Genomic DNA, 24,832 nt, shown 5'->3' with positions numbered 1-24,832 from the left:
GCCCGCGCCTGCGCCCGCCAGCGGAGAGAGCGCGGGCGCGGTGAGGGAATGCGCGTTAAACCCTCTCTGTTTAAATCCCTCTGTTAGCAATATTATGTTTCCTAAATAAGTTGTATCTACTGCAAAACAAAGCTTTCACACATTCTGCAGAATCAGATTTCCTGTCTTGGTGGGATCAATCACAAACTCTCTGCTAAAGATCAGACTTCCTACTTCTTCTGTTTGTTTTTTTTTTTTTTTTAACGTGACCAATTGTCCCCAGAGCTGTCCCACGAAGTTTGGAAGTTTCTTTGACCACCACCGCTTACCTTGCAGAACTACTACAACAAAACAATAACAATTATTGATTACTACAAGGAAAACCAGACTATAAAAAGTATGCAAACCAAGAGAGGAGTGACCCCTCACGTTTTCTTGCTCTGTCTATATAAAACAAACCAATCTCAATTTTGCTAAATATCGAGACTTTGTTTCTCATTTATAACAGAGGCCACTGCCCACTCCATGCTCACCGAACTTTGGTTTGCAGCTCCCTTTTACAGATGGTTTGCTTGTAATCATCAGTAATTGTTGTTTTTTTTGCTGTGATAGTTCTGCCAGGTAAGCAGGGGTGGTCCGTGGGATCTCTGGTCGAAGTGAATCTCTAATTTGCCCAGTCCCATAACTAACCATCTGGTTATCTATGCAGATAGATAAGTATCTTGGTAGGTAAGGAATGGCAGAATTCAGACAGTCTGGTCCCAGGGATAGGCTGCAATTGATCATTCAAAGGCAGGAAATTTGATTTTGCAGGATCTGTTGGGCTGTGTGAAAACCTTTGCAAGCTGTCAGTAGATACAACTTATTTAAAAAACATAATATTCATAACAAGTGGATTTATAATGATTTAATCATATGTTTTCCTTTCTTTAGTGTCATGCCTCATTTCAGACTTAAGCATTCTGGTTTATATAAACCCCAATACTGTTGTGATGAACACATTAATCAATTATCATACCTGGGAATGGAGAGGGAACAGAGCAGGACTGGGAATGGCCCTGGGCTCTAAACCCAGCTACAGGAGACGCAGATCCAGTATCATCAACTCTCAGCATACACTCAATTCTTGCTGAAACAAAATCCACCAAGTGCTGCCAGTTCAACAAAAATCTCCATTTCCAGCTCTGGCTCCTGGGAACACAAATCCTTTAATTGTCTGCATCCTCTGCACTTGCTGCCAAACCTGCTGTCCCTCACCTCCTTCCATGAGCATTCCTCCCCTCCCTGCAGCTGAGGAGCCAGCCCCAGCTTTTGCCCAAATCTTGAATTTTTTTGGGGCAGTTTCTGATGACAAGCCACACTTTATTTTGCTTCTCACTTGTGTTGTGTTTTCTTCCCATCCGGCTCACGTTCTGAAATTCACTCTACAGTTCAACAGCTCTATTACTCTTTTAATGAGTGGGAATAAATAACCCAGTAGTGTGAACAGAATTATACTCCTGACTTTTTAACAATATTATAATTTCATTTTAAATCTGCAGCACTGCTAAAAAAAACCCCACATTTTTGGCAGCAGCAGCATGGGAGCTGGATGTGAGAGACTGCAGAGCAGTTTCAATCCTTCCATCAGCTCAAGGCTCTGAAGTGTTAGTAGTAATTAAAAACTTTTTCTCTCTCCTCAAAATACATTTCACACTTTGCACACACTGAGAAATCTCTCACCACGGGAACTTTCAGGTCTTGTTTGCTGCAAAACCAGGTACAGTTTTCTTTTGTCAGGGTAGAACAAAGGCAGAAGGAAGTGCAGGTTTCATTTCCTCCCAGGACACTGCAGTCTATTAAGTGCCAGTGAACTAATGAGCCTCTCAGACCTTATGTTGTTCTGGCTTGGATCAAAGCTTCCTTTTCCTTAACCCTTTGGAAACCAGCTCAAGTGCAGCTAAATTCCACCTTGGGAAAATCTCTCTGAGCTCTGGGCTGTCCAAACCCAACACTACATGGATGTAAAACAACAATAAAAGCAGGAATTAAAATACTCCTGTGGATTTTTATTTGAAGCAGGAATCAGCATTTAGGCCAATGTTTTCATCTGCAATGAATTCATTCTGTCACCAAAGTAGAAGAGGAAAAAGCTCCACAAAAGATAATGTCTCATGGTGAGGGATTAAAGATTTTCTATCAGAAAAATTGGGTGCTGGTCTTGTACAACTGCTTGGTCTCATTTGGTGTTTGTGTTAAAAACGGTTTTGCTGAGTTTTTTGGGAAGTAATCCAAAGGATGCTTGCCATTCCTAGGGTAACAGTCTCCATTCAATGAGATCTGCTCTTCCATAGTAAAATGTGGAAGTGTTGTCTGTTGGGATATTAAAGATATGATGGATAAAAATATAATATTGTCCTTTAACAACAGTGCACAGCAATTGTGACCAAAAGAGTCACCAAAATACAGATGGACAGACCTGCAAAAGTCATGGAGATCTGGGAATCACAGTGATGAATTAGTGCTATTACTGTTCTTTTTGATAATTTGAAAATGACCATAGAAGAACTGCTGCAAAAGTCTTTAGAAAACAGAAAAAGCAGCAGAACAACGGAGGTGGTTCTGCAGGGGAAAGGGGTGTGCTGGGATTATTGATAAAGTGAGGTTTAAATTAAGGCATTTATAGGCAAAAGAACCATGGTGTGGTTTGGGTGGGAAAGGACCTTAAACGTGACCTCCTGCCAGCAGCCTTTCAGTGCTCAGGGTTTCAGCCTGCTGCAATTTGGGCTCTGAGTCACTGACAAAGGCAGCACAACCCCATTCATGAGATTTTTACCTGCTGAACTTCAGGAATGACAAGAGGGACATGGGGAAAATTAGGATGATCCTGTGCTTTTCAACAAGGGGGGATGTTCCCAATGCCACAGGCAGCAACCACAGAGATTTTCTGTCTCAGTTAATGTTACACCAGCTCAGAAGGAAAAGCAAAGCTGTTCTTACAGAAGGAATGAGGCACTTGAACATTTTCTGTTAACTATTCTTTCAGAGCATCTGCTTCCCAAGGTTGCTCTTCTTCCAATCTCAGTTTGTTTTCTGCTGTAACTCCTAGAATTGCTTCAATATCTCGAATTGCCATCTGTAAGAGATTCCAGGAATACAAGGTATTTAATGGGCATTTTAATGGAATCCAGCAGCCAGGGTGCACAGCTGGCACTGCCTGCCTTGAACAGGTAACAGGGTTACACAGGACAGCATGCACCAATTAAATTTAATATCACTTTGGGGACACTTGGGGGAATTATTAGCAAATATGTACAAATCCCAGGTACATAACAATATAATTTGTACTCCTAATTAACTAACAGGTGTTTTATTTCACATATGTTCACTCACAATGAAGAAAAGATCTCATTTCTATTTTTTCTTCAGTGGTTGCTTTTCATTCCTTCATATTGAAAAATGGGATTTTTTCTTTTTTTTTTGTTGTTTATCCTGTAACATATTGAAATTTAATTATGTCTTCCCCAAAATCTGTCATTTCACACTCTACTTGAAAACCTAGTCAGGGTGGAAAGAATCTGCTATAAATTATGTGACATGACTGAAGATACAAATATAACACAGAATTCTCTTTCACCTTCCACAAACCACAGACAGAAAGTTTTTATGAAGTTAAAGGTGATGCAGCTGAGCAAAAGAAGCTCCCAGTTGGGAGCTGAGCGATTCTCTGGAATCAAAAAGCAGCTTTGCAAGGAGGGTTTGGATTCCTGATTGCTTTCCTGGCTCCTGGGGCAGCCAGGTGGGAGAACCTCCCCCCTCCAGCCAGGGATGGGCACAAAGAGCAGAGAAAACTGGGAATAAAATCCACTGGCTGGGGTGAGGGATGGGATGAATGGACTCGTGGCTGCCTGCCGAAAAGAAATCAGTGTTAATAATCCAAGTAGTTCTCACCAACTGAGAAATTTGTTTCTAATTTATGATTCTTACCTTGATGGTGTCCCTGTAAAATAGTGACAGAAGTGTGTGAGGCAGTGCCAACAGCTCATTTGCTCTTCCAAAGGACACTCGGGAGCATTAGATTACAAAAAAAAAAAAAAAAATTCACGCTCAGGGATGTCTCTTTTCAAAGAAAAAGTTTCAAACTTAAATTTAACTAACGGGTTCCGTGGGAGACCGACTCCACTGACCCGGACCCTGCAAAGCAGCCGCAGCCAGGGAGAAAAAAGGAATGGTTTAGCACTTGTTTATGATCCAGCATGAGGTATTTGCACAGAAATTAACCGGGATCGTTAGTTAATTAACACCTCACCTTAAAATTGGTCTCGCCTTGCATATTAGGTGCTGATATTTCTTGATGGATGATGAAGAGATTGCGAGCAAAGGTCAGGAGGACCCCCTGGAGATCCTCCCCGATTGTTCTGTTAATGATATCCAAACAAATGAGTTTCCCGATGATTCCCTTCACGTGCTCCAAAACAATCGCCCTCTCTCATTTGTGCTGGGATTTAATGAGCGTTTTCAATCTCACAAGGTGAAAATCTTCAGGGAGATATGAAAGATGAGGCTCCCTTTTTAACTTGTCAACGGGGAAAGGATTTGTGTAATAAATAATTTTTATTAATCAACTTAGCAGGAGTAAGCAGAGAGGTTTCAGCTACTCCCAAGTAAAAGGTGACAGCTCAGGCAGCAGAACATTTGAAACTCCCACATTAGTGGGGAGAAACTGTTGCTTCAGCCGAAAATTTGGGAAAGAAATTTCAGCAGGATCAACATTTCTTAGGCTGTTGCAACTTTTGAGGCTTTGGTTTCCCAATGGTTCACACAGGCTGTCCAGACTTTATGGAACAGGGAACTACACTGAGGAATAATTTGCCTCATTTACAGATCTCTGATGGAATAAAATGATTCTCAGGGATGTTTCAGGTATTTCAGTTATTTTATAAGCTCCAACTCCTACAATCTTGAACATATTTCCTAATGTAGGCCATGAAATTGCACTGAAAATGTGATGGCAGACAACAGGAATCCCCTTTGCTGCAAGCTGAGTTTATTTCTTCCTGCCCTAGTACCAAAAAAACCGATTTTTCCCTCCTGCAGAGGCTTTTTCTGTGCTGGGAGATCGTGCCCTCCCTCCCCTCTGTAGCTTTTCCATGTCAGTCAGGCTCTCCAGAGCTCTAAACATTTTCATTTCCCTCTCACAGGACAGATTTCTTCCAGCATCTCCCAGGTTACACTTTTACATTTTTCCATCCAGCACTGGATTCACAGGTGCTGCTCCCCAAACTTCCTCGTTCCTCATGTTCATTACTGCTCTCTAAATCTCATTCCTTCCACCTGATTCCAACCAAACCTAATCCCATTCCTCACATTGTCCCTTCAATTTGTGGAGATCATTTTGGATTCTCCCCCTGCCCTGCAGAACACTTGCAGGCACATCCAGCCCTTGCAGAAGCTGTTTAGTCATCCAGGTCATGAAATAGCTGCAGCATCAGAAGAATGCAGAGAATGCTCCAGCTCCTCACTTATTCCATCCAGGAAACTTGGGCAGGAACAATGGCAAAAGGATTAAATTCACCCTCCTGTGCCTCCTGGAAGTCAGCTTTTTAACAATGGGTTTAGGGGAAATTTGGAGGAAACTTTTGAATTTTTTTTTTTTTTTTTTTTTTTTTTTAGGGAAGAGATTTAAGTGGGTTCTTTTTGTCACTCTGGGTTAGGGACAATCCTCACTTAGACCATTCCCAGTCTGTGTCCCAGTGTCCCCAGCTGTTTGTCACCCTGGGTTAGGGACAATCCTCACTTACACCATTCCCAGTCTGTGTCGCTTCTGGTCTTCATACAACACAAAAACTGTTCCCTGTTTTTCCTGTTAATCAAGACAAAATGATTCATTTATTCCTAAGATAGTGATAATTATAATAAATGTGTTAGAGTAAGTACCCACCCAAACTAAGGGGGGCTGGTTTGGAATTGTGTAAGGAATTATTGCTCAGATTAAATAGATTATTGCTCCAATTTATTGTAGAAAATACAATAAATAAATACAGCAAGCATTTGGGTTTCAAAGCAGTAAGAGTATCATCTTAAAAATTCTCTCCTTACACAGTTATTTTTATGAAGAAGCAGATCAATCCCTAAAAGTCTTACACACACTTAAATTGGAAGAAAAGAAAAACAGGTGTCTGTGGCACTTGAGGACATGGTTTAGTGGTGAACATGGGATGGTGGGTTGATGGTTGGATGATCCTAAAAGTCATTTTCACCCCTCACCATTCCCTGATTTAGGATTTACACTGCTAGAAGTGGTTTTACCACGTTCAAATTCACATACAAAATTCAGAATATCACATTTTCTCATTTTCCCCTTCTTACCTGGAGGTCAAATCCAACCCCACGAGCTCTGCAGGTGTGCAGGAGGAGCTGGTAGGAGATGCCAGAGAGGTTGGAGTGCCTGAGCTGGCTGCTGGTCACAGCACACAGGGGGCTGCAGGGGCCAGGCTGCAGGAACAGCACAGGATTCCTCATTTCCACACCAATTCCTACCTGCCAACACCCAGCTGATAAATAAACCACTGACTTGTCACAGGGGATGGACAGGGGGTGGCTTCAGGCTGCTGGAGGGTGGGTTAGGTGGATGTTGGGGGTGGCACACCTGGGATGGATTTTCCAGAGATGCTGTGGCTGCCCCTGGATCCCTGGAAGTGTCCAAGGCTGGACAGGGCTTGGAGCAGCTGGGACAAGAATTGAAAGTTCCCACCCAAACCCTCCTGGGGTTCTGTGATTCTATAAATGACTTTCTGCCAGTGAACCCAGCAAGACTCCATGTGGAGGAATTCCTGCTCCTCACAGGCTCTGCTGGACACAGACATTCCCTAAACCCCTGCACGACAGATCAGATGCACAGATGCTCTCTGTGAATCACATTTTGGTTTTTTCCCATTTTCAGTGCTCACTGAGCCCTGTGAGAGCACTGACTCCAGCCTGGCCTTGGACATTTCCAGGGCCTGCCACCCTCCCAGGCAGGAATTTATCCCAATTTCTCAGCTGACCCTGCCCTCTCTCCCTCTCAGTGCTGCATCAAGTTTAAACCCCGTGCCCAGGCCAGGAGAACAGAGGTGCAGTTTTGGGGAGCTCTGAGCACAGCTGTTCTAAACCAGGGCTTCCCTGGTGTTATTTTTAATTCTGGACTCTTCCCTGGGAGCAGGGACACTGCACATCAAAGCCTGTAATTTACAGTATTTCCCCTAAAATGATATTTGTTTTGACATTGACTCATTTAAGTTGACATAGCTGAAATCCTGATCTAATACATCTCTGCCTGAAAATTAATCATGTTTATAATATTCTGAGAATTAATAACACCCATTGCTCAAGTCATTAACTTAAAAAAGGAGCTTCCAAAATCTGTTTCTGTGCAGTAGGGGACCACAAATAAATGAATGCTTGATAAAATAATCCAAGCAGCAGTTTAACAAGCGTGAACTTGAATGTGGCTGCAATAACACAGAACTATTGTTTAAGGGTTGGCATCAGGTTGATGAGGTGCTTATTTCAGCTACAAAGCATGCATACACATGCATAATGAACTGCAGGATGAATTATTAATGTGTTGCTTATTTAGCCTCATCTGTCTAGAAGATAATGTATCCTAACTATAATGAGTGATTGGTTTTGTACATAATTACAGGAGCAGCAGTATCTAGGAAATTTGTTCTTTCAAAGAAGGGAGTTCTAAAAATAAAATCCTCCCACAAACTCCAGGGCTGCTCCATTTTATCAACATCAACCCTACCAGCATGGAGAATATCTAATAAATTAAAAGGGACAGAATCATTATTAACATCATAATTTTACACAAAGTGTTTTACTTAATCATTCATTACAGATCATGTGCAGTAAAAACATTTGTCTCTTGGTTTGTTTCTTTTGCTCTTTCCCTTGGAGACTGCAGTCTTGTAGTTAACTCTTCAGGAGATAAAAGTCTCAGAAACACAGAAAGAATTAAAAATAAAGCATATAATGACAATTTATGTTAATTCTGACAGAATTTTAATTAAAAAAAAAGTTGCTACTTGATTACTTTTCATTTCTAAAACTTGGACTACTGGGACTAATCAGAAGTAATTTACTTCTCTCCAACTAAAAGTGGTTGCTTGACAAGAACAATGGATCAAGAGCTCGTTAACCTCTAAATTACAGCTCCATGACATTTTGGAATGGTGATACATTCCCTGCTCTATGGATGGAAAAGAGGGAGCTGTGAATCTGCTGTCAAAAACCAGCAAACAGAGAATGTACACAAACACACACTCTTCTGATGCTGGCTTTTCTAAAGGCTTTCCTTCCCATTTTATAAAACCCCAGAATATTTGGGTTTTAAGGGACCTTAAAGCCCATCCCATGTGCAGGGACACTTGCACTGTCCCAGGGTGTCCAGCCTGGCCTGGGACACTGCCAGGGATGGGATATTTCCACTTTATTCACCTTTATTCACCTGGTAAAACCCAAAAGCAGCAGTTTAAAAGCTGAAGGGAGCAGATTGAAGATGATGGGCAGATGGATTGGTGGTTCCATCAATGGTGATATTTGGGATCACATCCCTACTTACAGGTTTTGCCTCCTTGTGCCTTCCCTTTGGTGCCAGAGGTCCTTGCAGGGGGCTGGAGCCACAGTCCAGATTTCCATCTGTCATGTACAACAGCAGCTGAGTCAGGGCCAGCTGGTCACTGTAGCAGAGGTCAAGGTCTGTTGCCCACACCTAAGCAAAACAAATAGGGGCATTCAAAGAAATTAAAAAGAACAGCAATAAGAATGAAATTCAGCAATTCTGAGGGAACATCTCTGCCTTTTTTTGTCCTGTTTTGGAATTTCTGCTCTTGGCTTTTGGTGCTGGAGCAGGGCTGGCAGTGAGGAAGATGTGAGGAAGGAATTCCTGCCTGTGAGGAGCTGTGGCTGTCCCTGGATCCCTGGCAGTGTCCCAGCCAGGCTGGGCAGGGCTGGGAGCAGCCTGGGATGGGGGGAGGGGTCCCAGCCATGGCAGGGGTGGGATGGGGTGGGATGGGATGGGATGGGATTTAGGGTCCCTTCCCACCCAGCCCATTCTGGGATTCCACAAACCCCTTCCAAACAGCAACAACCAGAACTCCTGTGTAACTTCAGGAATAATCTCCCAGGGAGGACTGACAAGGCACCATGGATTGCTCCTCACCCCAATAACCAGAACCTGCCTTTCCCTGGAGTTTTTCCCACTTAAGAATCCCCTGTGCCTACCCAGCCAGTGAGCAATGTTCCCACACACCAAGATCTGCCCTGCACAGGACCCCTTAAAACAAATCCCCCAATGAACAACCTCCCTCAGCCTGGAATGGTAAATGGACTCATTATAAGGATATTAAGGGGTCAGGCAGCCAAGGCCTCTTGGAAAAGTGGAGTTAATTTCAGAATCATATGCACAGAGTAATGCCCTTTGCATAATGGGGAATAAATCACCCCAGTAACAGTTGTTAATATCTAAGTGCCAAGTATCTGTTGCTGTATTAAATATCCTATTTGTCAACTTAAATATTTCCTGCTGCACGGTCTAAAATGCAAATTGGATGCTAATGGCTGGCTTTGCTTAGTAATAGGGGAAGGTTCCCCAATTATAATACTTAATTTTCTTCAATTATTTATTGTTTATCATCACTTCTGCAGGACAGGAAGAACTTTGCTGTCCATTTCTCCTTTTCCAGTGTGTGCTAACCTTTTCGATGAGCCAAATAATAATTATAAACTATTCATATTGTGGGAGTGTTCCATTAATTCTGATAAATATTATCAACAAACCTGTGTCAATATGTCCCAGATCTCATCTGAGCTGAGTTTTACACTCTCCATTAAAACTTTGCCCTCAGAAAGAAGTGGCAAAGCTGCATGAGGGAACCAGGGACTGGAAATTTTGGATATCAGAGGGCTGTTCATGGGCTCCAAGGGAAGTGTTTGCTCTTAATCCAGATCCTGATGTTACACCTGACCTCACAATCCACACCTGGAACCTTTGCTGAGCACCAACAGAGCTGGGCTGAAGGGGGCCCATAAAAAAGGATCAGCAAAAGCATCCCTGGGACTGAAGTGAGTAAAATGCAGGGAATGAGCTGAGGATTTAACAGCAGATAAAATATTTCAAAAGCAGCCTGGCAAAGCTAAGCCAGCAGCAGTGGATAAATTCATTCACACAAACCCCATAATGTGCAGGAGTTCCTCCCCAGATCCCACCTGGTCAGTGGCTACAATTAAAACACGTGTGAGTGACATTGTTTTGATGTCAGATGTGGAGAAAAACCCTTTAATTAGTGGTGTGATCCATTCCACATCACCAAACAAAGGCCCAGCCTGGCTCCAGTGCCCAGGAGCTGCTCTGGGAAGGACAGGAGCTCTCCTGGATCCCCTGGAGGGGCTGGGAGAGCAGGCAAGAACAGAAAAAGCTTTGAGCACAGCAACTTCTGTGCTGGAAATCATCAGATTGACCAAATACTGGTTTAAAGAGTTTCTGTTTGCTTCCAGAGGGAATCAAACAGTTTTTGGACATGGTTTCATCATCTCAGCCCAATTTCTGCTGCTGCCCACATAATGAAGAGTTTGGATGGACAGAGGGGATGAAGGAAGGTGTCCATCCCCTCTCCTGCTCTACAAGGGAGAGCTCCAAAACCTCCCTAAGGCAAAGTCATTGTAATATTTTGTATGTTCCAATATGAGATGTGGGGGAGAAGGAGGAATAGGAACAGGAAAAATAGGAACAGGAAAAATAGGAATAGGAGGAAGAGGAGGAAGGCAAACATGGCTGGAAGCCACCTGTCCACTCCTTTCATCCCTGAGCCTGGGGCTGATCCACCCCTGCTGGAACTCAGAGCAGCCAAATGGTCACTCCTTGGTGCCAGCTGGGATCACCCCCAAGGATTGTTTTCCTGGCTCAGAACTCTCTGAGAACACTCTGGTTGTGGCCATGTCCCCTCCTGCCCTGGATGTGTCCCAGAACATCCCTAAGGTGGGGGAGAAAGGAAGGAGCATCAGATGGCACAAGATTTTCCAGCTTTGTCCTAGCAGGGGATTCCCTTTTGCCATGGAAACTAAAAAATGCCCTTTAAATCCCCTTTGTGCTGCTACAGAAATGGGAGAACACAGGGCCTGGACAAGGGGTCTGACCAGATGAATCAACTCCAGTAAATCAGGAGCTCTTAGGAAATGACCTGTGGAAAAGGGAAATTTAAATAAAATTATAAAATCCTACAGATTAACAAACATCTATTATTGAGCCTATCCCCATTTTCTGATACACTGAGGGCACATATGTAAATGTACATATTTATGAGTGGGGGTGTCAAATCCTGATAGGACTCCATGGAAAATTAGCAGAACACAAGGAGTTTTCATCTGAAACGTGGGAATTTTCAGAACTTATGTTCAGAAATTCAACTGGAACAGAACAGCCTAGAGCTGATACTTGATTTTCAAAGTTCAAAGGTAGGAGGTAGAGGCAGTAGTTAAGATTTTAGATAGATTTAAGAGTGGTTTTAGGTCAAGCTAAGCAGAGAACAGATTAGGAATCTCCAGAATCCCACCAATGAAAAAAAAAAATAAAAATAGAGAGAAATACATCCTACAAGATTAGCTGTCTGTTTATCCAAGGAAATATTTCCTTCCAGGAGAGTCTCCTTTGGCACACACAGCTTCAGAGCTGGCACTTTGTGGTGAAGACATCTCCAGTGAATAAAGTCACAATTATGCTGGAATTCTTTACAGCTTCCATAAAAACGCTTCAGCTTTAGAATGTAAACTTGAGAAGGGAAGGAAACATAAATTCTTAAAGAGTTACTAAATTACAGCTCAGCTCTCTCTGCTTTAACTGTTTTATCTGCAGCTGGTATTGATGGCTGCATTATTGCAAACAGCACCCGTGCTATTTTTAAAGGAGTGCTTGAGTGATACTGTAAAAATGTCAATTAGTAAAATATTAATGCAAGTGGGGCTTTGATGACTTTTTAGAGAATTGATCAGGGCGGTGCTGCAGGCTCTCATCCGGCTGCCACCTCGTGGCTGCTGCTGGCATGGGCTGGAGCTCACCCAAAAAATTCAATTTTAGGGCTCTGCAGCTCCTCTCCCTGCTGGGTATAGGATTGGGAGATGGCTGATGAGAGCACCGTGGATCTTGTTGGGAAATGGCACATTAAAAATGTGTTGTGTTCTGTCTGGAGAGACCTTGGGACACTCTGGGAATTGTCCAACCCCAGCAGTTTATCTAAGGTTCCCTCATTGCTGCTGGGAAAGGCTGGGGCTGAGCAAGAGCCAGCAGAGCCATGGGGAAGATGGTTTAGCATCCTGCTTCTCCAAATTATTATGGGAGGAAGCTGATGTGGTTAAATATTCCCACTGAAGCCAGGGGATTTATCTGGGTGCAGCTCCCAGATCTGAGTCAACACTGGGCAGGATTTCCCTCTGAGGGACCAAGGCTTTGCTTGGAATGATCATGGTGGGAAATGAAGTGGGAATCACAAGTGATTCACTCCAAATTCTGCTTCTCCTCTTCTTCCCCAAGACACTGAAAACAGCCTCTCCACCTCCCTTCCCCTCAGCATCAAGGCACAGGTGAGATGGAAGGAGATTCCTGAGGCAAAGAGGGAATTTTGTGGAGCCCCAGCTCTCCCTGCCCCTTGGATCTCCTGGCAGCCAACACTGCTCCTCATCCATCCTTTGCTCCTAGTGCTGCAAAGATCATTGTTTTCTCTAAAACACACTTGGAAAGAATTCCTGACTATCCTGCACTTCCAGGAAATGCATCTGAGCCTCCAAGCTACTGCATTCAAATGGACACTTGTGTAAAAAGCAAATGTTCCAAGGCTCTGATAGGGTTTCCTGCTTGCCAAAAAAGTGGTGCTTTCAGGAACACAAGCCTTTGTGTAATCTCTCTCTCCCAAGACAGATGGCCTCATTAATTGCCTCCACATCCAGTTAAATTTAAAAATCTGTGCTTAAATAATGTTAAAGTTGTGGTGTGTGCTGATAAACATAGGAAATGTTAAGGTAAAAATCTGCTGCGAACAAGGGAAGAAAACCAAGATGGAGCAGACAGAATTCTAAGAAGCCACAAGAATCACTGAATGATTTCATGTGTCCTTGTTTGTGCCAGGAAAAGTCACAACCTTCATAATCCAGAAAGCATTTCTACATTTCTGTGACCTCCTGGCTTGAGTGAAGCAATTGGCAAAACTCCCATGGACTCCCATGGGTGAGAATGTCATCCCTAAAACTTTTTTAAAGCAACTTGCCATGGAGCTTGTCCAAAATGGCTTATCCAGAGTTCTGATTGCAATTTCTGTGTACATCCATTTTGGGAATCAAATGTAAATGGGATCTGAGTCCCAGAGAACACAAACTACTGGGAGGGTGAAGCCCTGGCACAGGTGCTCAGAGAAGCTGTGGCTGCCCCTGGATCCCTGGAAATGTCCAAGCCAGTGGAAGTGTGTTAGAATGAGATAGTGGAAGGTGTTAGAATGAGGAGTTGGAATGAGATTATTTTTAAGGTTCCTTCCTACCCAAATCATTCTATGATTATTCTGATTCTCTGGTTCACCACAGCCACCCTACAGAGCTGTCAGTTATCAAAAACCTGAAAATTCCCCACAGCCTTAAAATCCAGGGATGTTCCCTTTTACAGCCAAACACATCCTAAACACTCAGTGAAGATTCCAGAAGAAAACAATGCCAGGAGAGTGAAAAACAAGGAGCTGCATCAGGTCTACATGCGATGCTGTTAGAATACCCACGTGCTTTCCTCAGCTCACCCACCCCAGAGTTTGGAAATGGTTTGTTCCAAAGGGCAAAGCTTTCTCCTGATATTTTTTGGAGTTCCATGGGGAAGTTGGAATTTCTCAGTCTCAGGGTGAGGTAAGAAACGTCCCCCACTCACCTGCTGCTCCTTTGTCTGGGGATGGGTGAAAGCCACAAAGTCCACGGAGAAGTAGCCAAGCACTCCTTTGGATTTACAAGCCTCCCCAATTCTGAAACAGAGACCTTGAAGGAGCTCTGGATCCACAGAACGCTGGGGGATGGTGGTGCCAGAGGATCTGAGGGGCCCCTCAGCGTGGAGCTGGTCCCCAGATGACAGCAGGGTCACCTGCCCTGTTGGCTCTATCAGCACATCCACGGTCAGGTTGGTGACGCTGGCCGAGCACGGGAAGGCTTCGATCACTCCACCTGCAATGGGAGGGAATGACCTGGAATCAAACCCACCAGAGCACAGCATGCAGCCACCAGCTCCAGGGGGGCTGGAGATACTGCAAATAAATCACTGGAAGGGCACGTTGGGTTGATGTGGCCAGCAATGTGTATTTATCACCATCTGTAGAAGGGTGGGGCAGTGCCCCTGATCTCCTGGCACACATTCTCTGCTCATGGGCCATCTTTAAACCAGCTGGGCAATCATCTTTATCTTCCCACAGCCCATCCTCCCTCCAGGAGATATCTCCTGTTCATGGCTCAGGTGTTAAAAACCAGCTGGGGCAGTCATCTTTACCTTCCCATGACCCACCCTTCATCCAGGAGGTATCACCTGCTAATGGGCCATTGTTAAAAACTGGGTGTGGCAGTGACTCTTATCCCTGTGGGGATATCTCCTGTTAATGGGCCATTGTTAAAAACTGGGTGTGGCAGTGACTCTTATCACTCTGGGGATATCTCCTGTTAATGGGCCATTCTTTAAACCAGCTGGGCAATCATCTTTATCTTCCTACAGCCCATCCTCCCTCCAGGAGATATCTCCTGTTCATGGCCACTGAGTCCCAGGGCATGGCTGATAAAATTCCATCATCCCACTGGGAGATGCTCCAGCCAGGGCAGGAGCCAAGCCTTTCCTACCCAGAGAAAAACTGAGATTTTGGACACCAAGGAACCTTCTTTCCACTGGATTCCAGAGGAAAACCAGACCCTTCCACATCATCCCTGGAGCTTCAGAGGAAACTGCCCCTTCTCCAGGAGCACTGCTCCAGCTGAGCCACATCTGCCCCTGCAGGAGGATGCAGCCACCATTTAACCAAGACAAAGGGGAGCAGCAGAGCCAGAATCGTGGGTCTCTTGGAGGAGGGAGTTGAATTAGTGGCAGCAGCAGCGAATGCAGCTCCACACCAGGCCCAGAACAGCTGGGAAATGCAATGCTGGGATTTGGGGGATGGGAACTCCTGCTGTGAGCTCATCCTGGAGACTCCCATCCAGATAATGGTCTTAGATAAGAGTCTGCCTGTGGCACTTACCCACAAGAGGAATTTGGCATGGAAACAACAACTCCCAGCATGGTTTTTCATAGGAAAATCACCAGGAGAACTGCTTGGCATTCTGGGTTTGCCCTTTCATTGCATATAATCCCATAAGCCAATTTGTTGGGATAAACTGCTGTGTAATAAAATTGGTACTAGATGTGTAAAATGGCATTATTTAAAAAGAAAAATACCTTCAAGGCTTTGATTCATCCTTGTCTCTTCCATAAAGAAACCCATAAAGAAATCTATTATTAAATATTCTCACATTTACCTCACGTGTTGGAATTCCCTAAAACCTTTCCCCAAATGTGACAGTCTTTGGTGCAGCGCCCAAGGATTAAGGAGTTGGTGCTTATGGATTCAGAATCCAGGATTAATATGGATTAAAAGTTTGCACAGGACAAATGAATGATAGAACAATGGCCTATAATTCATTGGTAAATGAACATTTGAAGCATAATGGAGAAATAAAAGGAGATAAATATTTAAATGGGCCCAAGACTAACAAGAATATGGCAGACAATATGGCATAATTACTCCTTCTAACACTTCCCAGCGACTTTGCAGTCTTATTTACCTTGAGTAAGAAATGTTTGGAGGAATTTTTCCCATGTAGGGAATCGTTTCTCATTGACTGGCTGTACGTGCTGTGCTAAAAGGCCCGGCAGCTCCTGGGAGATCTTCACCAAAGCTAGCTCCTGCAGAAACAAATTAAATAGAACCACAAGCAATTTTACTACAGAAATGAAAACTGCTTGTGGGGTGATTAAAAACCAGGCCTCCAACAGGCAAAAAAAAAAAAAAAAATGTGGTTACTGTTTACCCACAGTCAGGAAGCCTTTTTTAATTTTTCTGCTTGCTCTTCTTCCCTCCTCCTGCAAACTGTCCTTCTCTGAAAGCCAATCCCCCCCTCAGCACAGCATCTCTTGCATTATAATTTATATCAATAATTGGATCTGGCATCTGAAAATGCCAAGTACTTGGTAACTGCTTTGGGATCAATAGCAGCAGTCAATAACTTGTACATTGCTTGTATTTTGAAGCAGCATATTGAAATAGTCACATATGCCAGCAATAGTTTAACTGGTTCTATGTTTAAGCTCTTCTATCAACCCAAATACCCTTTAGTTAGAAAAAAAAATAGGAATAATCAAGCAAAAGCATTTCTAAAGCAGGAGCTATCCTTTTAAATCTGTGAAATATCTGTAACAAACTCCCAAGTGCCTGTGTCTTTGGTGGAATATGATTAGTCACTCCACAGCTAAAGCAGCTTTTTTCCTAGTTTTAAATTCTTTATTATCACACACAGCCCAGCCCCATTAAATACAGCAAGTAACTGCTCTGCTTTTACTGCTCCCCACAGTCCCAGAAGAACAGGAGCATATAAAGTGCAAGGACCCTGACTGGATTGCTCCAGGCTCCTTTTCTTGCTGCTTCATGAGCCTCCCCCTGCTCCCCTGGGGCTCTTTCCTCTTTTTTCCATCCCCTCTCCTCAGCACCCCGTGCTGCAGCAATGACCAACCCTCCTCTGATCCTGCCACCATCACTTCATCTCAGGCTCTGGAGGAACATGAGGAAACCTTATGGCTGACAGCTGATAGCAAATAAAGAATGGGAGATAAAAAGAATAGCAAATTAAAAAAAAAAAAAAATCAAAGCTGTTTTTTCCAGAGCAGTGAGTTTGTAGAGATGGGATTTGTCATGGAGCACGTGATGTCAAGTAACCAAAAATGCAAATTCCAAATGATTTCACTGTGATTTGCACACCAGGAGGAGGAGGATGGAGCAATGCTTTGAATCACTGCATGGTTTGGGTGGAGGGGGAGCTTAAATCCATCCAGCTCCACCCCTGCCACCTTCCACTATCCCAGGCTGCTCCAAATCCCATCCAACCCTGGATATTCCAGAGATGGGGCAGCCACAGCTCCTCTGGAAAACTGGGGAATCTGGGATTAACTCTGCATGCAGGATAAACCCTGCTCCTGCCTGCAGCCACCTTGAGACTTCAGCAAAGGGATTTTCCACCTCTCCCCATGGAAAAGGGACAATTGCTGTTCCTGAATCACATGGAATTGAGGGGAAAAATACCTTAAAAATATTGAGGTGCTTATGGTGATGCTGATATGGGGTATGTGGGCTCCTATCATATAATAAGGAGAAAAGGCTGTTCTCAACTTTAAAAATATCACAAAAAAGGGGTTAAAATTGTTTTAGTCTGTAAATCAATACACTAAGCAGCACAACATCATGGCAAAAACAAAAGAGCACAAAAATTATGAGATCCAAACCCTGCATTTACCCAAAAAGAAAGGAGCACATAAAGCATGAGATCCAAGCTCTGAATTTACCCAAAAAACAAAAGACCACACAAAACATGAGATCCAAACTCTGAATTTACCCAAAAAACAAAGGAGCACATAAAGCATGAAATCCAAGCTAAGAAATTACCCAATTTCAGGTCTTTCCCCTGCTCATTTGCTCAGGGTCTGAAGGAGGAATTTTGATTTTTGGATGGCTCAGCTGACTGAGAAAGCCAAGCTGTGAGCAAACATCCATTGGCCTTGTGTGGGTTTCTGTTTTTGCTGAATTATTGCTGAACCAACCAGGCATAGGCTGAGGTGGCTCATGACAATCTGTGGCTTTGGAGAGAGGATGAGAATCATGATGGATGGGCTGGAATTGCTGCCCCACAAATCAGTTCTCAACACCTCTGTCACTCCCAGCTCATCCCTGAGACCTGCTGACTTTGGGCATTGAGCAATTTCAACAGAAATATAAAAAAACAACGAAGCAAGAGGTGGGCAGTGGCTGCCTGAAAGATTTGGATAAATCACAGGGGGAAAAACCAGGAATGTCTGCTGGGTGTGGAGGCATTTGGGAGTGCTGTGCCCAATTTGCTGTGGGAGAAATCCCCCTGACCTGGCTGCAGAATCAAGCAGGACTCCCAAGGGATTTTTTTCTCTGCCTTTTGAAAGGTTTTCTTGCTCATTTGAGGCGTGGCTGCTTTAGGGTAATAAAGCATAAAATCCTGGAGTGGTTTGGGTTGGGAGGGAACTGAAATCCCATCCCATTCCACAGACATTTCCACTATCCCAGACTCCAACCTGACACTTCCAGGGATCCAGGAGCAGCCACAGCATTGGTGAGTGTGAAGGATGTGAGCACTAAACCTTGTCTGGCAGAAACAAAACAGGATTTTAAAGAAATTATCAATTCAAGAAGTTGTGTCACACTTCCCTTGAGCTCCAACGAGGCAGTGCTTTGATTTTTGAATAATTCCTGGAGTCACCCTTTAAGGATCAGCACCTGGAATTCTGGTTGGAGATTTTTTTTTTTTTTGCAACTGTAAGCTCTAAAAAGGCAATAATCCTGATTATGGGGAGTTTTAGTAGGCAAATGCAAGCCCAGATCCAACATTCACTCATGAAGTCAAACCTTTTAAAAGGATCAGTGCTCAGCTGGCTAATTTCATTTAAATTGGACAGTATCTCCAGCAGAGCCTACCAATGTTTTATCTCTTGATGTGGCCCCAAAACAAACCAGGATCACAAGCTCAACAGAAACAGGGAGCATTTGTTCAAATCTTGCAGCTGATGTTTCTTAGGAGCAGTAAAAATGAACAGCCCAAATATTGTTTATATCATGTAGAAATCTTTACATCTCTCCAAATTGGTTTTGCACCTTTTTATAACAATGAAGAAGCACCAAAAAAAAAAAAAAAAACCAACATCTTTTTCCCACTAAATAAGAAATAATTTCTCACCCTTCTGGAAGATGAATTTTGAAAGGTTTTCTTAGGCAGTTGCAACAAAAAATTAGGGCCAAGAGTGGCAGATGTTGAAGGCAGTGGTAGAAAATCTGCTGGAGACAGATCAGGCAGAAAAGAAAAGCCTGATGAGAAGAGAAATAAATACATAGGAGGAAGAAATAGAAACAAGAAGATCTGGGGAAAGAAGGAGGCAGAGCAGGATGCATAAGACCCAGAGCTTTTTAGCTAAAAATCAGATGGAAAGGAAATTATTTAGACCTTGCAAGCAAACAGAGTGAAGAAAGGAACTCCAAATAAAGAAAGCTGAGGGGACCAGAGAGGAATAAAATCAGCCCAGAGCTCCTGAGCAATACAAAGTGCCACAACTCTGCTGCAGCCAATGGAGCTGTGGCAATCTATGACAATTGACAATTCCTAACATTTGTAAGTCCATCCTTTCTCTGGGATAACTTGTTCCAGTCTGGATGGGAATTGGTCCAGCCCAGCTTATTCTGATGTTCTCACTGACACCACGGAAGAAGCCAGTGACTGCTGCCCAAATGTCCAAATAACTGCCATTATTTCCTATTTTGCAAATTAAACTGGTTGGACACTTTTTTTTTTCCACATTCAGATAGGTCCATCCTGGCCAGAAGCACAAAATACCAGAGTGAACAGAATAAACGGAGAGATCCATAAAACAGGGAATGGCTCTGGAAGTGACACACTGAGCACCCTCTATCTGCTTAAAGTTTGCCACCTGATTTAAAACCCCAGCTTTTCACTGTTAACTGCAAATTTTGAAATTCAAAGAAGTGCCAATTTTGCCTTCCCCAGAGCTGGAAAAGCACGTTCAGAGCTGGGGTCCCATCATGGCAAACAGCCGTCATTACCGCCTCGCACAAATGCTTTTCCTATGTAAAATTGCTTTGTAAAATATTTGCTCCATCTGCTGAAAAGGAGCCCAGACAATTTTCCCTGATAGCTAATGGGCCATTTCAGCTGCCTTGCCATGGAGTGGGAGGGATGCTGAGCACTGAGCCCAGCATCCTGCACTTGCCTGGGCTCATCCTGGGCCAGGGGGCTGCTGCTGCTCAAGGGGTTTTAGTGGGGCTGAGCCCATCTGCCGCTCCAAAGGACCCCACACAGCCCTGCCAGACCCCAGAACAAGGACTGAGCTCCCTTTCAAACCCTCAGCCCCTCAAGTGCTGCTCCTTTTTTCACACCACATGGGGCCACGCTTCTCTGGCCGGGTACAGAAAGATCAAGCACTTCTTTTAATTCTAAATTCAACAACACAAAAACCCCACAAAACCCCTTCTGCCCTGCTCCAAACCCCCTCCCAACTGCTCCTTTCATTGTGCACTTTCCTATTTGCCAGCCATTGAAAAGCACATGTTTACATTGTGCCCTGAACTACTTCAACATCTGCTAACAGACCAATAAAAAATAAATAAACCAGGATTGTTTAGGAAGAGAGATCCTTTCTATTTCCTGCAAACACTCCGAAGCTGGCAGCAGCAATTTGCTGCCAGATCCCTGCTCAGAAAATGCAAGGAAATCAAAGATCAAATCTGTGCTGCCAAAAATCAGAGAAAAAGGATCTTCAAAGTGCTGTGAACTGCTTGTTTATCCACTGAATGTTAATTTAAGATTAGGGTAATTTTATTAGTTGGTTTGCTTTCTAATCCAAATAAAAATTCCAAATTGTGTCTTTTGCAAGGTGCATCTGCATGTTCAAGGTTCCCCACATCTTCCTTCAGAGCAAAGAAAACATAATTGTCTTGATCTTCTAAAATCTCTCTTCCAGACAATAATCATGTATTTATTTTAAAGGCAGCATTTGTAAGTTCAGGACATTGGGATGTTAATTCTCACACAAAATTAGATCAGGAATATTTGAGGGTATTTTCCTGTATTTCAGAGATTTCTGCAAATGCATTTTCCTGTATTTCAGAGAGATTTCTGCAAGTGCATTTTTCTGTATTTCAGAGAGATTTCTGCAAGTGCATTTTCCTCTATTTCAGTGAGATTTCTCCAAGTGCACAAACAATTCTGATGCCCTCAGATGAAAATTATTCTCCCAATTAATTGAGTTTTCTCTATTTCAATCTCTATACATTTACTACACTTCTGTGACTTGCTCTCCTTTCTGGTTTGCATTTCTAAACAAAAATATTCTAATGAATTCCAAAAATGTGGTTTCAGAAAGGAAAAGCCACAGTCACTTCTCAGGAATTTTATGGAAATTGCTGTAATGCTACAGGAATTGTCAGACAAAACCTGCATTGTTTTTCACAAACAACACACACTTAAACTCCTTTTATTCCCAGAGTTGCCTATGTGTTACTTTTTGGATTTTAGCAAAACAAACATTTTTAAAATCATCCAAGCAGGCATTTTATTGGCTGCACCAACATTAAGGCATTTCAGATTTCTTTAGTGCTCTTGCTTTATCCTCTCCTTCCCCAGCGTTATTGCTACAAACTGGCACTTAAATTCAATTGATTCAAAATATTCTGGATCCATATGGCCTCAAACCCTGGAGCTGAAGTTCTGATATTGCCTCACTGCTGTTTTCTAGCATTTGCCTCTCCTCCAGTCCCCAGATGGTGGAAGTAACATTTAAACCTCCTTTTCCTCTGCCTTGTACAATAGACCTTGGCACCATTTCAACTGTTTACTCCGGTAATTAACAGCACTGATACCACAACAATTACAACTCCTACAATCTTAGCACAATAATGCTATGAATTAGTGAGAGCTAATGGCTGGAAGGTATAGTGGTTCCAGACTGCGAGATCTGTGCATTTTTCGAATAAAATAAAAGGTAGGAACAGCACGCTGGCGGTAGACAATGATTACCTAGTAATTAGTTTACACAAAGCTTCCTATTTAATGGCAAAACGCTGTAATTAACGCGTGACAGAAAATCAAAGGGTACTTTGTAAGCATATGAAAAATTAACACTGCAGGCCTATAGCTTTATGTACTGATTAGGAGCATATTAAATCAATAGGACACACAGCCCAACAGCTTGCAGAGCCCCTGCTCGTGGTTCAGGGATGAGAGCCTGGATTTCACCAAGCCCAGGGACACAATTCTGCTTTATTTCACTCACATTTGCTCATCACACGCGGATAATCTTAATAAATGAAGAATTGTTTGCAGACGCGGTGAATATTTCAATTATTTGGGATAATTGCTCTGTTCACACTAAGAAACATCCAGCACTATTTCTCTTCCTCAAGTCTTTGGGCTCATTTTCATTCTCTGTTAAATATATCAGGTGAAAGAAATGCTGGAGATACATTTTCTGGGGATCTGTCAGAGTTTCTGGCCCTCTTCAGGCTGGAAAAATAGCACACCTGCAATTCCACTGCACGACTGGCTCCTTAAGAACCCCCTCCGTGGGCTGGAGGTGTTACACCAGCATCAATTAATACAAAAATCAGGGGAAAAGCAGTGTGAGGAAGCTCTGCTGTGTTCAAAGCAGGTCACCAAGGAGGGTGCTGGCACTGGCAGGTTGCTGAAATTACTTTTTTGATGGATTGGTTTTATCCTGATCTGTTTGCAAACACATGCTATTCTGAATTCCTGAACTCAGTAAAGAAACAAGATGTGGAAACTCCAGGTGTGCTGTAGTGCATGGAATTCATCCAAGCAGGACACAATCTGCTCCCCCCTATTCCTGATTTCCAGCTAATCCCAAAATTCATCTGTTACTTAGTCCAGGATTTGGAAAAGCTGACCAAAAATGGTTCATTTAAAGAAACATCCAGCATTTTGCATTCCTATTTTCCAACAACAATCAATGCAAAATCCTGCAAGCAGCATCCAAATCTTGTTTTAGGCGATTCAGAACAAAAGTTGTCCAAATTTGTCACCTTTTGAAAATATTCTGTTTTCCTCAATGTAATAAATTAACTCAATTATAGCCTGAAAGGAAAAGAAAGAGAGACAAAATCCTCTGACTCAAGTGGAGGAGTAAAACACAAATATTTTTCTAGCAAGGGCTGCCCAAGTGCATTAAATCCCTTTTTTCCCCAATGACAGATATTTAATGGAAAGGTTTGAAATGGTTGGATTTTCAGCTCTCCTTTATCCTTTTTATTTTTTGTCTCCAGCCTGATCTTTGTTATTTTCAGACTTGCTGCTGGATAAACTCACATCATGTTGTTGGTCCTGGTGGTTAATTAAATCACAGGGTAATAAAAGATAATTCTAAAATTAATTTCAGTAGTAATTCAATCTAGTGATTTACTACAATTTCACAGCCATACAAGGGGATGGGATCCTGCAGTCCTGTGTTTTTTATATAAAAGAGAATTGTTAAAAGAACAAAAAAGGGGCAATGCCAACAGGAAGGTGTTGTTTTCTTTGCCTTAAAAGGGAAGAGTTTTGGGAGTTTGAGTCCTAAGGAAAAGGGAAATATGAATATCCCTGTTTTTCTTGGGTGCTCTCCCAGCCTCCAACAAACCAGAATCCCTCTAAGCCAGGGATTGTGGCATCAATAAAGAGAATTTTCCATTAATTTCCAGTCTCCCAGCAAGGCTCTATAAAAGTCTGGCTGAGATTTTCCAGAATCTGAGCTGCTGACTTTGAGCAGGAGTGAGATGCCCAGCTATACCATTATTAATAATGGATATCTTTACCTAGATATTCCAAACAATTATTCACTTATTCTTACAGCAGCAAAACCACTTTTTGTGCTATGCACAGACTGACTGAAGCTTGAATTAGTACAGAAAACCTGCAGATGTCAAAAATGAATTTATTTGTTCCCTACAATTCACCCCTCAAGATGCAATTAATCTGATAAGGAGACTCAGTATTTATTCACAATTTTGGGCACAACTAGGGCCAGACCCTGATTTCTTTTCCACACTGGAAGTTGTCTCCACAAAGAACCCCACAAGTGCCAAATGTGCAGCAGCTCTCTGGATATTGAACCATTGGATTCTGGGCCTCAGGATGAAAATTCTCAGCTGACAGACCTGAGCAGTGCACTTGGAGACATTTTTGCAGTTTATGAATCCAACCCTTCCTGCAGTTGCAAATGAATTGTTCAGATAACTCAGAGGCTGCATTAAGTTAAAAGGTGAAACCCATCCATAATCCTGCCATGGTCTGCCCCAATGTGGTGTCTGCAATGAGGAATCTAAAACCAGCCTCATTTTCAGCTGGAATAGATTTTTACACAGCTCAAACTCACCAAGTCCATTATTTTTAATCTGTTGCCTGCTCCACACCACTGAGGAAAATCTGGGTGGCGTGTCTTAAACTGCTATGCAAATGATGCTATTTGTAAGTATTACCATAATTTAGTGCTTACAGTCATGTAGCCTCATTTCTAATAATTCCCCCAGAATGGAGAGGCTTTTCAGTGTGCTCCTAGCCTGCAGGATAGTCTTTCATCAAGAAAGCTGAATTTTGTAATAAGCTGCCAGCATCGTTGGTGTGTGGCAGCCCCGCCCGACACGACATCTTCATTATCAAAGGAAGCAGGACATTAAAGCACCAACTCCTGCTTTGATGTTTAAATGTGCATCATTACAATGGTGTTCCCTGACAAAGGAGAGTTTGAATGCTCTGCTGAGGCCCAATTCCTGCTTTCAAAAGAGGGTAAATGCAGAAGGCAGGGCAATCGCAGCAAACTGCTGTTCAGAACAGCAGCAAGGTCCTCCCTGGGCAATCACAAAGATTTGGAAGGATTGTCAGGATCTGCCCATTCCTCCATCCCAGGCTGCCCCAAGCCCTGTCCAGCCTGGCTTTGGAACCCAGAGATTCTCTCAGTGCTGTCCTGGGTTAGTCTGCTGCCCCTGGGAAATGAGTTCAAAGC

General features: G+C 43.1%; 1 protein-coding gene across 1 annotated transcript in view; it reads right to left on the bottom strand.

Moving 5' to 3' along the window:
• Positions 1 to 2,901: 2,901 nt before the first annotated feature.
• The window catches only part of IQCH (IQ motif containing H), a 47,728-nt gene continuing 25,797 nt past the window's right edge, over positions 2,902 to 24,832 (bottom strand). Inside the window, exons 14-20 of the mRNA XM_079317749.1 lie at positions 15,820 to 15,940; positions 13,898 to 14,184; positions 8,564 to 8,713; positions 6,328 to 6,453; positions 5,760 to 5,821; positions 4,268 to 4,376; positions 2,902 to 3,094 (exon numbers count right to left, since the gene is read on the bottom strand). Coding sequence (XP_079173875.1) covers positions 2,993 to 3,094; positions 4,268 to 4,376; positions 5,760 to 5,821; positions 6,328 to 6,453; positions 8,564 to 8,713; positions 13,898 to 14,184; positions 15,820 to 15,940 — 957 coding nt within the window. The 3' untranslated portion in view covers positions 2,902 to 2,992. The remainder of the gene's footprint in view (positions 3,095 to 4,267; positions 4,377 to 5,759; positions 5,822 to 6,327; positions 6,454 to 8,563; positions 8,714 to 13,897; positions 14,185 to 15,819; positions 15,941 to 24,832) is intronic.

The sequence above is a fragment of the Erithacus rubecula genome (assembly GCF_903797595.1).
Source record: "Erithacus rubecula genome assembly, chromosome: 14".
Classification (NCBI taxonomy): domain Eukaryota; kingdom Metazoa; phylum Chordata; class Aves; order Passeriformes; family Muscicapidae; genus Erithacus; species Erithacus rubecula.
This window is presented reverse-complemented; position numbering and strand designations above follow the sequence as displayed.